At 38.0% G+C, this 16,012-nt stretch overlaps 1 protein-coding gene across 8 annotated transcripts in view; it reads left to right on the top strand.

Annotated features, from left to right (window-relative positions):
• The window catches only part of SGMS2 (sphingomyelin synthase 2), an 80,748-nt gene that overhangs the window by 54,511 nt on the left and 10,225 nt on the right, over nt 1-16,012 (top strand). For 6 of the 8 annotated variants that reach the window (XM_030012559.2, XM_030012552.2, XM_030012579.2 and 3 more), the window contains 3 exons: nt 11,499-12,156; nt 12,926-13,043; nt 14,806-14,959. In XM_030012559.2, coding sequence (XP_029868419.1) covers nt 11,702-12,156; nt 12,926-13,043; nt 14,806-14,959 — 727 coding nt within the window. In that variant the 5' untranslated portion in view covers nt 11,499-11,701. Of the gene's footprint in view, nt 1-5,437; nt 5,463-7,743; nt 7,765-11,498; nt 12,157-12,925; nt 13,044-14,805; nt 14,960-16,012 lie in introns of those variants that run through there. The other 2 variants (XM_041124454.1, XM_041124461.1) reach the window with 2 other exon arrangements.

The raw sequence follows: 16,012 nt of genomic DNA on the forward strand, positions 1-16,012 counted from the left end.
GAAGCTTTTATGGGTGGCAGCTTGTATGGCAAGTCCTGAACCAGCCCCATCTTTGTATCTTGTCTTAATAAAGCAGTTTTAAGAGATTGCATGAGCTGGGATTAGTGTAGAATGTTTCAGGCCATCTTCTTGGGCTGCCCCAGCTGTCATTAACATCTTAGTATGACTCAGATTTTTGGGTTGTAGCCTAATGTACATGGGTCTTTTGTTTTCTTCCTAATTGGTTTGCATTAGTCTAGAGGGCTTTTGTCTGTCCTTTGCAGTCCTGTAATTGCTACTGTGGAGGTGTTTCTTACTACACAAAGTCTGTCATGCAAGGCATGGTATTAACATGTTTAATATTGTTCTTGTCATGTTGTGTGAAGTGTTATCTTCTGTGTTTCAGTTATGCAGCTCTGAAACTATGAAATTACTATGCTTTAAAGCAGTGACTGTCAATGAAATAGGCATGGTTGACCTTCTAGATTAAGTGCCTATGAGACTTCCCTTCATGCCCTTTGCTGTCTCTCTAGAATAGATGTGAATTCTTAGGGTAGTATTGGTGCCACTGATATTTGGATGCACTGTCCTACTCCTGGCAGATGATACTGTCCCTGAGGAGAGTAGTTAAGAGCAGAGATGTGTGCAATGGCTCTGCCTGTGAAGCGGCCATGCAGCAACAGTTCCTGGAACAGCTGATTTTAGCAGAGACTAGATTCTGTAAGCCCCTGTGCTGGCCTGTGTTTAGCTAGGTAGGTACCTTAACAAGTGGCCTGGATTGCTGTAGTGCTATGTTGATGAAAGCTCTTGAAATCCAAGCCCCTATAGTGTCTAGCTTTCAAGTTCTGCTCTAGAAAATAATTCTCCTGGATTATGTCAATTTGCCCTGAAGTTAGAAGGTCACTTCTGAAGTCAGCATGTGAACCGTCCTTGCTGATATATGCAAATCTCTTTTGGCATAATTGGTATTTTTGAGGAAGATTTATGCAGGAGCACAGTAGAAATAGCAATAGGTAATCAGATGTCCTTCTTTATGAGAAGATACCAGTTGGTAGACCAGAATAATTGTTTTTACTGTGCCCTAATTTTGCTGAGTTCTGCATTCTTTTCTTTTAAAGCTGATTACGCTATTTCCAGTTGAACACTTAGTTCTTTCCTTAGACTTCTGTAACTGATCACGTGGAATTGGTTGATTCACCACTTGTGTACTAAGTAACCATGGTGTACAGTAAATATCACTGGTCTTGGTGAGTCTAGAGATGAGACTGACTTTATTCTCTTAAACAGTTTTGTCAGCTGCAGTTCTGGCTGCTGTTTTGGGGGAACAGTTTATAGAATCTGTTTGTCAGCTTGTAGTTACAGTCTTTCGACATTTCAGCTAGTCTATGTGACACCTCTTTATGTCCTCCCTTTCCTCTCCCAAATCAGTGTATATGTAGATGTCTGGCTGGACATGGGATAAGAATACTTTGAAATGCTTTTTGAATAATTTTTATAAAATGCTTTCTATTAGAAAGAAGTTCGAGAGCTCTAGGACCTCATGTGGAAAAAGTGACCAAGAACTATGAAATATATTTGGAAGTAACTTTTTCCAAATGTCCTTTCTGAAGCATCTTGTTTGATCACACATTCTTTTCTGCCTGTCACCCCCCCGCCCCCCATCGCACTGAAATTTCTTGTGGATGTTAAGACAAATGTCAAAACTGACTTGGGTTCCAGCTTGTGTTTTTTACTGTGGAAATAGTATCTTGACTCGAAATTTGAAGTGATAGTAGTGTTACTGTTCAAGTCTTTAAACAAATAAATGGAAAATAGTATTCAGCTGCAGCACACTGTAACTGATACAAATGCCATTTAGCAGACAGTTTGATAGGCCAGCTTGTATTTCCACCTCACATTCATGCTTGATTGGTTTGAGTGATTGTTTACTTTCCTCTACTTCTAAAGATAACAGGTTCAAAGATGACTAGAAGCTTCCCTTGGGCATAAGAGGTAGCTTACAGAGTGGAAGTTGCTACCTGAGGTACATGGTACAGTGTATTATAAAAGCATTCTATGTAGATTCAGAGTAACTTCAGTACTTTCACACTAGATTTTACCAATTGGTAGGCTAAGATCAGTAGAATTCAGTGATTAGATTATTAATTTGTACCTTTTGTAGTCGTGCTATGTGTGCATGGACAAGATGTAGATGTTACAAAGTAGTTCTCCAATGGTACAATGAGGAATCTAATGATGGCTTTTCTAGGAGCAATGCTGAAGATGGTACTTGGCTGTTTTCTTGCAGGAATAGTTTTAATCTTGCAGTTCTAGTAAATGGGAATTTGGGACGAATACCGCTAACTTTGTTCTTTAACTCCTTTTTGTCTGACTTGGTTCTCTAAATTCTTTTTAAAAGCTTCAAAAAAGCAATAAACTTCTCAGACTACTAGGTGAGAAGGGGAAGGAAAATAAATGAAAGGGTTGTTGTGAACAGTAAAAGCCTCTATGCTGAGCTTTGAGAGGCTTGGAATAAAAAGATTTTGTTATTGTGGTGATGTTCAATGCAGGGTTGTTAAAAGTTAGAGGATAGAAAGTATTTCTTACCAAAGGCTGCAGTTTAGCAGGGAATAATGAAGGGAGGTTTGAATTATTTTGGAGATGTTTAGTCAGGTACTGAGGTAAATAGTAGCTCTGTGAGGGGCAGTAAAAACACATTAACAGTATTCTTGGCCACATCAGTATTCTGACCTGTAGAGTGAGGCTCAAATGGAGATAGCAAAATGTCTGGGAAAGGTTTTACAGAAAGAACTTGGGTGATATTTGTAATTATTTTTGCCTGCTGTCCCACTGTTACCATCGTCTTGAAACTTTATTTAACAATGATACCCAGTGTTGTGGGGAGATAATGTGCCAGGCAGAAGAGATAATTCTAAGGAAATGTGTGTTCTGTTTGTCAATCTGGCAGGAACAAAAATGAAGAAGGAGGTGTTGAAGTGCACAGTACTTAAGTGTTTAGGATTTAAAGCTAAACTGTGACTTCTTCCTTGACTAATTAAATAATATAAAAAGCAAATATGTTTTTCTTGTCAGCATAATGTGGAAAGTATTTTTTTTCTATTAATAGAAAATCTTGAGCTAATGGAACACTTGAACAAGTTTAAGGAAGACCATGGGACTGCATTGGAAGCTTAGGTTGTGATGACTTTTTTAACAGTTTTAACTGTTTAGTGCTTAAACTTGATGGGTAGAATTTCAGTGAAACCCAGTTATGTATAGGAAACTTTATATAACTTCGGTTGTTGCAAACTGGAAGCTCAGATAATGTATTAGGAAAGGATTCTGTGCTGTTGCTTTAATCCCCTACATAAACATCTGTGTGGGTTGATCATGGTATTCACTGAAATTGCTCAGTAGTCTTAACTTCTTGGTGTTAGAATTAAACTTACCTGGTTTTACTTTAAACTACTTTAAAGTGTATCAGGCAAAGCTAAAAAAAAAAAAAAAAAAACAAAACCAAAAAAAAACAAAAACAAAAAAACCAAGCTGAGAGGGGAAACAAACATTCGGTGTGTGAGCTGGATGTAGATTTGGGTGTCTGAGCCTGTGAACAAACAGCTTGAAAAAGAGGTCTGAGTATTCCCATCTCTGTTTTACTGGGGGTGTTGGTTGTGATGTGAGATCCTTATGCTGTTGCTTCTTGGTGGTAGGTGAGGTTAGAAAGTGGCAGTTGTGGCAAGAAGGTAGAGGGGAAGACCAAAATAGGGGAGCAGATCATGTTTCATGATCAGTTTCAGCCAATCTGTGTTTACAGTCAATGATAGAGTATGTGTTGTGCCTGTATCATTCCTCTTAACTAATATTCGTGAAGCTTTTCAGGCAGCTATGTCAGAGTTAAGTAAGCTGAAAACTATCTAGGAGTTTTTAGTGGGGAGGGAGAAGGTATTCGTGACTCCTGATTTGTTTGGCAGCATGTAGTGTGCTAGACTTTTAGTGTTGGCACAGAGAGCAAGACTTTGATCAGAATACATACACAGGTTACCTGAAGATAAGGGGTGGGGAAGGAGATACTAGTGTTTCTGAAAAGGGATGTTTTCATTGTTTGAGCCTCTGAACACAGCAAGTGTTGCTCCTATGTAGAGATCCATAATTTGTAATGTGCCAATCAAACTCAGGGATATGTGAAACTAGCTTATAGCATGATACTAATCAGTTTTAAATATGCCCTGTCCTTAGAATTCATGTGGTGTCTTTCTGCTGTCACTAGATGAGGATTACAGTCAATGGTTGTCTCTTTAATGTCATATGCCTTGCAAGGACCAATGTCTGTATTCGACTTCTGTTAAATGTGAGTTACAAGGTATGAATCTCTGTGTATATTTCAGTGCTAAAATAGCTTTTGTCTGGTTTGTACAACTTGTGCATGTATTCCTGTACAACATTAGCAGGTAAAAAGTAAAATACTCTGCAGACTTAAGCAGTTATTGTCCTCTCACTTTAAACTTTTAGAAAGAGGGTTCCTACTGCTGCAGGAAATACTTGAGAATGTTCTCATAAATGTGACCTCTTATTTTGGAGTTTGCACTTCTGCTTTTTGGGAGTAGCACGTGGGGGGTGGGGGTGTAGGAATTTGACAGGCATTATCTTCTTGATAATTGTCCAAGTATTTTTAGGGTGTATCACTGATAAATTTACTCTAAGTATGTGACTTCCTCTTCTAGCTGCCTGATGACTGATAAGCTGTAGCATAGTCACTTTAAAGCACACATTAGTCACTGTGGTTCCTCACCACCCTGTACTGAAAGTGGTGACTAATCTCTGGGTCTGACTTTCCATTAGAAAGCACAACCTTTATCCTCGGTAATTAGGTGGAGGATTTCACAGAAGTCTGAAATATTCCTGCCTCCTGTGCTGGGCCCCCCACCCCACAGCCAGTAATCTGCAACTTTTGTGTGAGCTAGAAAGGATGTGAGGCATCAGATGTGCTCTTAACAAATCTTTAAACCTTGCTGTCTCTTTGAAGAGAATCTCGCTTTGGATAGGGGTTCTTCAAGAGTGTCTGCAAAGCTATAGCAGAATGAAAGCAAGTAGCAGTGAGAAGCCTGAGATGCTCAGACAGCAAACTACATAAAAGCCTGATGATCCAGAGGTTTCTTTTGGCACTTTTTTGGAATTATTTTGCCTGACAAGACTGAGGCAGTACAGTGACTTCCACTCCTTTTTATAAAGAGTTTATAATAGTCATTTTAATAAATGGAAAAGAGGATGTAAGCCCAACATTTCTTTGCAGTGTTAGAAAACAGGTACCTTTTTTGCCTTTGATTAAAAGCAGGTGATTCGGGGGTTAAGTATCAATTCAGGTTAGCAAACTTTTCTGTCCAGATCTGAAATACTGAAACAGGCTCATTTTGGAGAGGATGGATTAAGTGGGAAGAAGACTTATTCTTAATCTCATTTTTATAGAGTGAAGAAGTTGAAGGAATCTTTAGCCTGTTGGAAAAAAGGTCAGTATTTCTTTCGGCTCTGTTGAAAAGGGATTTAGCAACATGCTTTGGCAGTGAAGGCAGCCAACGCTGTCCTGAGCTGTATTTAATAGGAGTATAGCCAGTATTTATAGGGAAGTGATTATTCCTCTCTGCTCAGTATTTCTTAGCTGTATCTAGAATACTATGTCTTGTTTTGGGTCTTTGATCCAGGAAAAACATGAACTGGAAGTAAGCCCAGTGGAGGGACCATCGGGGTGGTCAGGAGGCTGGAGCACAGGCCCTGTGAGGGGAGGCTGGGGGAGCTGGGTTGCTTCAGCCTGAAGAAAAGAAGGTTCAGGAGGACCTAACAGCAGCCCCTTCATACCTACAAGGAGGTCATCAGGAACATCGGGGCCAGGCTCTTCACAGTGGTGGGAGGATGAGACACAAGGGGCATAATTTGTAATAAGAAGTAGATACAAAAAAAATAGATTAAAAAACAAACAAAAACCCCACAACAAACCTTTCACTGTGAGAACAACCATGCAGTGGAACAGGCTGCCTGAAGAGGTTGTGCATCTTTGGAGGTGTTAAAGGTACAGCTGGATGAAGCACTGAGCAACCTAATCTGATGTCATAACTGATCCTGGCCAGAGACCTCGAGACCTCCGGAGTTTTCTTCTCATCTGAACTATTCTGTTAGTGCTTCTGATTCTACAGATATGACTGGCCATTCTCAAAACCTTTGTTCTAGAAAAGACTGTTAACCTGTAAATAAAAATGTGTGTGTTTATGCGATATACATGTGGATTATTGCCAGAATGAGTTACTCTAGCCCTAAAGGTAACAAATAATTGCCATTTAACAGATATTGTGACCTTAGTTCTTATAAGGGTAAATAACCAGGAGGAAAATCTAAGCCTGTCATGGTGTCAGGATACAAAGCACCTTTAAAGGGCATCAAACTCTTAGTTGCCAAACATGATCCTTTGGAGTTGAAGAGTTTGGAGATGCCTTTACGTGATTAAGGCAAACCTACTCAGCAGTGTTCAGCATGATAAAAGAGCTCAGAGATACTTTTTTTTTTTTCCTTGCTTAGGTAGTCCTGGTGAGTGCTCTTAAGAAAAAATTTGCATATATTTTATTTCTAATGTACATATTTACACATATGTGGGTATGAATATTTTTTGTGCTTTTTGGGACATACTGTTTCAGAAACCTGGCACTGCTGTGGAACACACTGAATACTAAATGCCAGGAAAATGGAAATTAATATCCTTCTTAATAGCAAGACGTGTAAAGAAACAGATTTCCACAGAACTGGTAAAACTTGGATTGTACAAATAAATAAGCAGTAACCTTGAAGCTTTTCCCCTCTATCTGGGTAAGTGTAGGGATTTAGTCCTTAAAAGACAGCTTCTGTTGGTACATTAGTAATCCTAAATGAGAGAATTGCAAAATCCCTCTCGAGAGGTAGAGGGAGTATCTGCTCTATTTCTACTACTGAAAAGAATTCTATACAGGGTGAGTAGTTAATGCTTTTAATAAAAATTAAAATTTATTGCAAGTGGCAATATGATGATAGTCTCAGTTCTGAGAACATTTGAATGAACGGTACTTCTGTAATACAGCTTTATCTTACTTGCACTTCTTTAGCATCACATGAGCAAGAAATGTGTTGGCAGCCTATTAGAGAATGTAGATAAACTTGTAACTTTTAGATAAACTGCCGTTCACTTTGTGCATGCATTTGTATATTGTAAGCATAGACATTGTACAGCTGAAAGATGAACACAGCTCTGAAAATATTTTTACTGTAGGGAAATAGAAATGATAAGTAAACGTATTAAACTCAGTCTTGTTTCTGCATACCTAAATGTACTTTCATCAGATCTGGTTTAGCAGTTTTTTGTGGGTTTTTTTTTCTTTTTTTTTTTTTTTTCCCCCAATGGTCTAAATGCTGTGATGCATACATATAGCATGGAAGAAGGAATACTATAAAAACAAACTGAGACCTGGAATGCTTTTAAAAATAAAAAGAGAATCTCCCAAAAGCCAGTTTTTATTCATTACTGTCAAGGTAGTAGAGGCTACCCAGCTTCTTTTCTAGTTCTGGTCCCATAATCCTAAAAATTTGACTGAAGAAAATACAAACTAGCTAATAGTTGTTTCCTGCTAATTGTGATATAGATAACAATATGACACTATAACTTTCTCTCATGTTATCTCCAGTTGTGCAATTTTTTTCTGCAGTACTTTATTTATAGATCCTTTTTCTGCAACTACCAAATACAAGAATATATTACAGCTGTATCAAATGTTTGAGCCAACCTTAACAGAAGTGAATGAGATTTAAAAATACTACTGCCTAGAAACCTTTTCCACTTGGTATACGAGTATGTAGCTTTCCTTAATGTCAGAGTAGATCAGTCATACTGTTTTGGATACTCTTGTTCCAATAGTATTGTTCATATTTGGAACAGCAGGTTAAGAACTACTTATTTGGAAGGCCTGTTCAAATTGTGACTATTCAGTCCTTGATAAATTATAGAAGTTAAAATATTTTGAGGAATGTTACAGAAATTCTACATACTGAATGAGAAACACCAATTGTGAGCTGACTTTATAGGAAAATGACCTTTATGTGAAAATCGCATGACGAACAAGCCAAATAAAACTGCTTGTTATTCTTAAGTTCTAGCACAAAGAGCCAAATGTAGATGTGCTTTCTTACACTTATCTCAAAGCTATACCCCCAGTCACCTGTGTTTTTTAAATGGCAGTGAAATGGGGATGCAGAAGATGAAAGGAGCTATTTGCATGGGAGCAAGTAGAAGCTCGAAGTGGTTCAAAAAATAAAACCTGTTCCTATAACCCGGGTGTATCCCTTACAGGAATTTTATTTATCCTTTTGGGTTACTTGGCCAATTTTGCATGAGTCTTTGAGACTCCCCCAGTGGCTGTTCCATAGCTTAGAGCAATTGGGTTTGATTTTCAGACACTAGATGTTGGCAAAATGGCCAGGTCTGAGCATTGCTGCCTGGTTACTGAAGAAGTCTAAGGCCTACGACTAGGCTAGGCAGTTTATGGGCATCTCCTGTTCTTCATATGGGGGCATTCCAGGTTCAACAAAAGAACAATAGGATATTTTACCTAAATTAACATAAGGACAACATGGAAGCTAAAAGGAACACACCCCTCGTGGGGACTTGAATGGTTATGTGAATTGGGGACAGGAAGTTGGCAGAAAAACGTATGTACTCCCTATAGGGAGTTCCTTTTACAGCCTGTAGCAGAGGATGATAGGCTGTTTGGTGCTCTGCATCTGTCACTTCTCTGGCCAGTCAGATGGGCAGCAAGGGACTAGAAGCTTCAAGCAGAGTGTTTTTGTCTTTTTCATCAGTAGAGTGTCTGCTTTCATTTAGAATATGAGAGAAACAGGTTGAAATGGTACTATGAGGGAAAGCCTTTATATTTTTACAGGTCACTGATCAGATGATATATAGCACCTTGAACTATCAATGTAAACAAAGGCTTGACCACAGTATGCATTCTGCTTGAAATAATCTTGATGAGCCATCAGAAATGGTAGATCAATATGCCTTACAACCCATTTAAAAGTACCAGGAAGGAACACAACTTTTTCCTGCAAGCTATAGGTATAATTGCTTTGCTTACTAAGTTAATACGAAAACCTGAATGCCACTCTACTTTTAGGTTAAGTTATTGTTCATCTGTAGTTCAGATGCTCTTTGATCTTCAGGGCTTCCTTGGATGTCATTAAATATCTGAAAATAAAATCTTCCTTTTACTTGTTACTACTGGTGGGGAAGAGAAGGAAATAACTAAGGTTACTACTTATTGTGATGCTCTCTGTTTTTCAGTAAATGCATAGTTCTAAAAATGTTTCAACTGCACAGGATATAAAATGTATCAAGTTTTGCTGATCTCTACATCAGTGACTGCTATGTATAACATTGTGTTGAGAAGAAGGGTCTTGACTTAGTAGGTGAATGCTAGGTAGGCTTGTGTTCCAAAAATTAAACAACTAGGTTCAGATTTTTTTCTATACAGTCACTTAAGCATTCTGTCGTATGCTTATCTTAAGTAGACAGAGGGAATAGAAGAATGCGTGTGTGTGAAGAAAAGGACTTGTGAAAGTTGAAATGCTGTTCTACTACAGTTTTAAGTAAAGCTGTTTGTTTAAGAGCAGTTGCTCTAAAAGAATATTCTTAGTTGTAGGAAACATCAGGGAGGTCGTTGCCTGGCTGCTGGCTTAAACATCCTCTTTTCTTTTGGAAGCAGAGTTTACAGCATGGTTAGTAAGAGGGAGAAAAAGCCTCTGAAATCACCACTTATTTTCTTGGGTGTTGTTTTTTGGGGGGGGCAGAGAGTTGGTTTTTGGGTGTTTTGTGTGTTTTTTAGTCTTCATACTCTTGTTGATTAGGGATTTAGGAAAGGTCAACCAATGACAGTGGATTTCAGAAACACTGCAGAGAGGTTAATTTAGAAATGCTTCTTGATTATTTCAGTATTATTTGTATGAATCTCACATATTTGGGATCTGAACCTTTAACCCTTCTCTCCTTCAGCAGTAAGAGCAGCAGCTAGGAAATCAGTGGGATTTACATGCTGACCAGGTTAAATGTCTTCACTGTTTGAGGGGATGAGGGGGAAGGGACCAAAACACAAACACCTGGCTTTCCAGGCTGTTTTGGTTTTACATTGTCTCTGCTATCAAGAGATCAGTTACTAGACAGATTTTTTCCTAACCAGATAGTTTTCTTTTAAGCCAAGTTCTGTGGTGTACTGTCAGGGAGACTGGCAGCTCTAGCTGCCATCATGACTTAATTGTACACGCAGCATGGCAAACCGTGGCAGCCTGTATTGGCATGCAGAGACCTGAGGTAGTGTTAGGGTTGAACTTCTCTTAGAGGAACAATTAAAAAAAGAATTATGCTTTGCTGGTAGATAGTGAACACTTTGTATATGATAATACTACTTTTGCCATTGGAGCTGAGCAGAATAATAAAAATAGGTACACTGCAGCTACGACAAGTAAGTGGTTTCACAGAATGTTAAAGACGGGGGTGCAGAAATGGCCTTTGTTTCAACTAGAGCAATGTCAGCTCTGTAAGGTGAACTGCATTCTTTTTCTCTTTGTAGAAAATGTTATAAAATGTATGCACTTATCTGATTTTTTTATCTAATGAGATTTTACTGAATTGACCAATTCAGCCTGAAATAAATCCTGTGTGATAATAAGTCTTGCTATTTGTTCCTGTTTAAAAACAAATGAACTAACTATTTAGGCATGTTTTTAAATAAGTAAAAGACAAACACAGATCGATTTGTAGTCTGTTCTACATATAGGTTACCATAACTAAGAATCTAATTCAGAGGTATATATATCAGTTCTCTGAAGTTTCAGACATTATTTAGTGGGTACTACAGTAGCTATGTAGACACTTTTTTTTTACTTTTTTTGGTTGAAATATTTGTTTAGATCCAAGAAAATTTAATGGAGCTAACCATTGAGTATATTTCTTAGATGAATCTAATTTACTTTATACCTTACAAAACCAAATCCTGTGGTGCCTTTCTGTTTTCTGTCCTTTCACCTGGACTAACAAGATTGCCTGATCTATATGGACAAACCATGTTAATATCCATAGCAACCCTAGGGTCAAAAAGGAGATATTTTGTATGGAATGCTTCTAAGCAATAAAATTCAATATTGCTGCAAACATGGATTAGTCTTAATTATGACAACTGTGATGTCATGATCATTAAAGTCCATGGATCTTGTCCTTTAAAAAAAAAAAAAAAAAAAAAAGGCCAAACAACAAAAAGCCTAAGTTGGTACTAGTTCGTAAACTGATCAGAGATTTATCAAGTTGCTCAGTAGGAACTGGCTTGAATTATTTCACAGTAACCACCGGTCTCTAGTTTGCTTTTTGACTGTATATGCAAGTAGACTTGGATGGAACTTAGAATAAGCATTTTTTTAGATATGTGATACTGAACAAATTACTAGTTCTGAAGGTCCTCAGTATCTGTTTTGGTTTTTTGCAGATGATACAGCTCTGGAAGAAAGATTTGTCTTCACAATTTGCTTTACAGTATCTGAATAGTGAAAGCACAATGGACACTTTTTAGAGTTTTACAGAAATCAAAAATCGTCTAGGAACAAGAACGTTGGACTTCAAGGAATAACAGACTTTAGAGAGCCCAGAAATTGGTCACTGATAAACCTGATTTGGCCATACAGCTTGGGAATGAATACCATTGAGACAGCAAAGCTTGAAGAGCATATGGAGGGTCAAAACAATGACACTTCTAATGGCTACTCACGACCTACTCTCTCAGTCAGTGAAGAGAACAAAAATGGCACTAGCAAACCAAAGGGCTTGTCTAATGGCTTGCGAAAAACAACAAAGAAATATCCTGATTACATCCAGATTGCTATGCCGGCTGAGTCTAGGAACAAATTTCCTCTGGAATGGTGGAAAACAGGCATTGCCTTTGTCTATGCTCTCTTCAACTTGATTCTAACAACTGTCATGATCACTGTGGTCCATGAGAGAGTACCTCCAAAGGAGCTAAGCCCTCCCTTGCCTGACAAGTTTTTTGATTACATTGATCGTGTGAAATGGGCTTTTTCTGTATCAGAAATAAATGGAATGATACTAGTTGGATTATGGATATTCCAGTGGTTGTTTCTTAGATACAAGTAAGTAGCTAAATTTTTTTCCTCTGCTGTATGTTTTCAGAACGTTGGTTTCCCTTGTTCACTTTGGGTAGAAGAAATCTTCTGGTAGAATCTGTAGCAATATTGTAGAATAGGGCTGGCAGGAAAATGGCGAAGGGATGACTTCTTTAGAACATGTTCCAGTGTCCTTGTTGGACACGGAGACAGGTTTCTCCTGATTATTGAATAATGTTTTTTAAATCTGAATTTGACACCTGTGTTGTACTAGTCAAATTTATTCTGGGATTGGGCTTTTGAAGCCCATGGCAATATTTAAACAGGGGAAATCACGGTGATGTAAAAAATCTCATCCAGATTTGAGGAGGAACCCACTGTCCTCTACAGCTAGACTAGAAGCTTTTTCCTTTGTCTTCATGTGCTTAAACTAGACATATTTAAGTCAAGGATATGGTTATAATATGGGACCGAAAAGAGAAGGTCACTGAGTCAAGGAAAACTATGCCTGACTGCACAGCTGAGTTAGACAGAGGCCATGTTAAATTGGTTAGATAGCTTTGGTGGGAGCTTTGTGGTAGTTATATACTATTATGAGCTAGCAAGACTAAAACATGTAGAAAGACTTTTTGTTATTTGGTTTAGAGAAGTGTGTGGTGGAGAGCAGTGGGTGGAGCTGCTCTTTAATTCTAGGGATTTAGCTGTTTAATAAAGCTAGAGCTCCATAACTGTTCTATGTATATCCTGCATGTGAACTTTGTACTCAATCTTTTTTTCCCCCTTCCCTTATTTTCAGATCAATAGTGGGACGCAGGTTCTTTTTTATAATAGGAACTTTGTATCTGTACCGCTGTATTACTATGTATGTTACCACCTTACCTGTGCCTGGAATGCATTTTCAGTGTGCGCCGAAGGTAAGAGCCTTTGCTCCCTAATTCTTGCCTTGGTATCTGCCTGAGTCCTTATGGCTCATTAGAGCAAATAGAAGATAATGTTCCAGGTGTTATTACATAACACAAATTACTTTCAGTTGATGTCTTCAGAAAGATAGATAGTGATAAACCAGAAGTTGTGTGATACAAATAGAGCCTCAAACTGTTGCTGCAGTTAAGATGCTTTAAAGGAGAGTGCCTATGTTGAAATAGTGCTGCTACCAAATTAGTAGACTTGCTTCTGAGGCTCAAGCTAATCACTCTAATACTGCAGCAATATTTTTTTCTTACATGGTGGGATACCCACGGTCAATCTGGTAATTCATAGGCTGATACACAAACTTGTGTTGCAGTATCCTTTTAAAAAACCCACAATGTTATCATATGCTTTGTCCTGTTTCTCACACTATTTTGTCAAGAGCTATCGCAATACCAGAAGTCAGCTGCCTGTCCCTCCTTCCAACCTGCAAAATGCATGTAAAGTGACTAAAACAAGTTCAGCTGTTTAAATGAGCTGATACATATAGAAACATGTACATGCTAATATTTCTACAAGAACATTAAAAAAAAAATGTGTTGGTGTAGTTAAGGGGTGACACAAAGGAGTTCTGTTATTGCCGTTTTACTAATAAAAAGTTGTAGACATATAATTGTCTTGGAACAAACAGTATTGTGTTGGCTGCACTGAAAGAACAGTGCACTTGAGAGAGTAAGAAACAGTTTGGTTATACAGTTAGAAGATAAGCATTTTGAAACCTAAAAATACTGCCAGTTTGCTTAGGGGATAAATTTGTTACTTCCTGGGTAGGATCTCATCAGTTCTGAGGTACAGCATCATGTCTGTTCAGTCTTTCACATTCACAACTTAGGAATATAGTGGATGAACTACTTTTCTCATGAATCAGTATCTATTTGACAAAACTTTATTTACATAACGCTATTGTAAAGACTCGGCTGTTTTGTTCTACTAACTTGGGGAATGACTTTGTGTAGTAGGTTGTGTATTGAGGAGTAGGAAGAGGTAAGCAAAGGAAAACTTAAATATCTCTGCTGAAAGTCCATTTTGCTAGCATTAAACCAGGATGAGTTACTATTTTTCTGATTATGGAAAACTCAGTTATCCCTTTATCTTGTTTGTTTTTTTCCCAGAGTTAATCTTTAAACAGCTAGGTGAAACTGAGTGTTTACCTTGTATCTATGATAAATCAAAAGCTGATCCTAATGCGTGTTTAAAAAACTCCAAATCCTCTAAATCTAAGTCCTGACTGAGTTTGTAACCAAATCTGAAATTAAGCGAGTTTGAAGATTTTTGTCCTGTAGGAACATTGCTCAGCTCTCAACAGAATGATAGAAGCGGTATGCAAGGTTGTACTGTGTTGGAACCAGTTTTCAATGGGTTTTATCCATTCTGTCAATGGCTATCATGAGATACCTGACCTTACCAATTTTTAATGTTTACCTTTCCAGTATATTCTGCATCTCATTCTCATACAATGCATATTTTAAATAGCCTGAGAAAGCATAAACAGAATGCTAGTGTTATCAAGCTGATCTTTAGAACCTGTCAACTTTGATATGCATGCTTATTTGTTTAAGAATATATGAAAGAAAGCCAAAGAAAATGAAGGTAACGTGTCCTTTTCTCCCTCTCTCCCTGACTCCACATAGGTTTGGGCAAGAAGTTTACTCGAGTCACTTAGGGTGTGTCTTAATTTTTTTTGTACCTCTTTTTCTGGTGTTCTAGTTGAATGGAGATTCTCAGGCAAAGGTTCAGAGGATCCTGCGACTGATTTCTGGTGGTGGTCTATCCATAACTGGATCACACATCCTGTGCGGAGACTTTCTGTTTAGTGGTCACACTGTGGTATTAACGCTGATCTACCTGTTCATCAAAGAGTGTAAGTGATGGTATTTCAACACACTTGTTGAAATCCGTTGTACTGGGAAAACATGTGATAAAAGTGCATGTAAAGCTATTGCCCTCCAAAAGTTAACTAGTCAGCTGTACACAGACTGTACATGTACAGGTTTGAAATACAAATCATGACTTTGAGCAAAAATGGAATGTGGGTTTAGTAGAAGTGGTGTGGGCTTTAATTAAGGGCTTAATGTGACTAGACATGTCACTTCTGTCTTTATATAATGTGTTTACTGGTTGATTGAAGCAAGCTAGCTTTTTGTTATTGATTGACAGGTTATTCAAATTTTGGGTAAAACATACTGTAGTTAATTATGCAGCTCTGTGCGGGTTGGCTGATATACCTTAGATTTTAAGGAATTTTTGTGGCTTGAGCACAGCACTATTGTACTCTCATACTACACCCAGAAACAAAGTGATTTTTTTGAAGTGTGCTGTACATTAGTTACTGCAAACAATGAATAGTTGATTCATGCTCCTTGGATGTCTTCTGCTAGAGTCTCCTACTTATGCCTCCTGGAGTTGATAAGAATTTGGCAAGCACACAGAAGATACAGTTGTGGTTATAGTTTCCCCCTTTGCTTTACATTGCTATGGGGCATGGGGGTAGGGGGAGAAATCTATCTGTGCTGTACACACAGTATTGATTGAAGCTTTGGAGAACTGAGCACCAACTTCTAAATCTGATATATGGTAAGCAGTGCTGCTACCCTGGGAACTTGGCTGCTCATGAATGTGTAGTTGGGAGTTCCCTTTCCAGTTCACATGTTTGGAATTGGAATCTTCTCTCCTATTGTTGTGTCCCAAACTAGGCAAATACTATCTTGGCTCATGGGGATTAATTCTCACTGAAACAAAAATAAGACTAGCCAGCATTAGTTGAATGCCTTCCTTTTATTAAAAAGTTGAGGGAAGTGTTGCAGTGCTACGTTCTGCCTTAAACAAAAAACACAATATAAAAATGCCTGTTTAATATGACAAACTTCAAATATGCAGATGCGAGACATTCGAAGAGTAATTTAAGATGCTGATT

The sequence above is a fragment of the Aquila chrysaetos genome, chromosome 1 (assembly GCF_900496995.4).
Source record: "Aquila chrysaetos chrysaetos chromosome 1, bAquChr1.4, whole genome shotgun sequence".
Classification (NCBI taxonomy): domain Eukaryota; kingdom Metazoa; phylum Chordata; class Aves; order Accipitriformes; family Accipitridae; genus Aquila; species Aquila chrysaetos.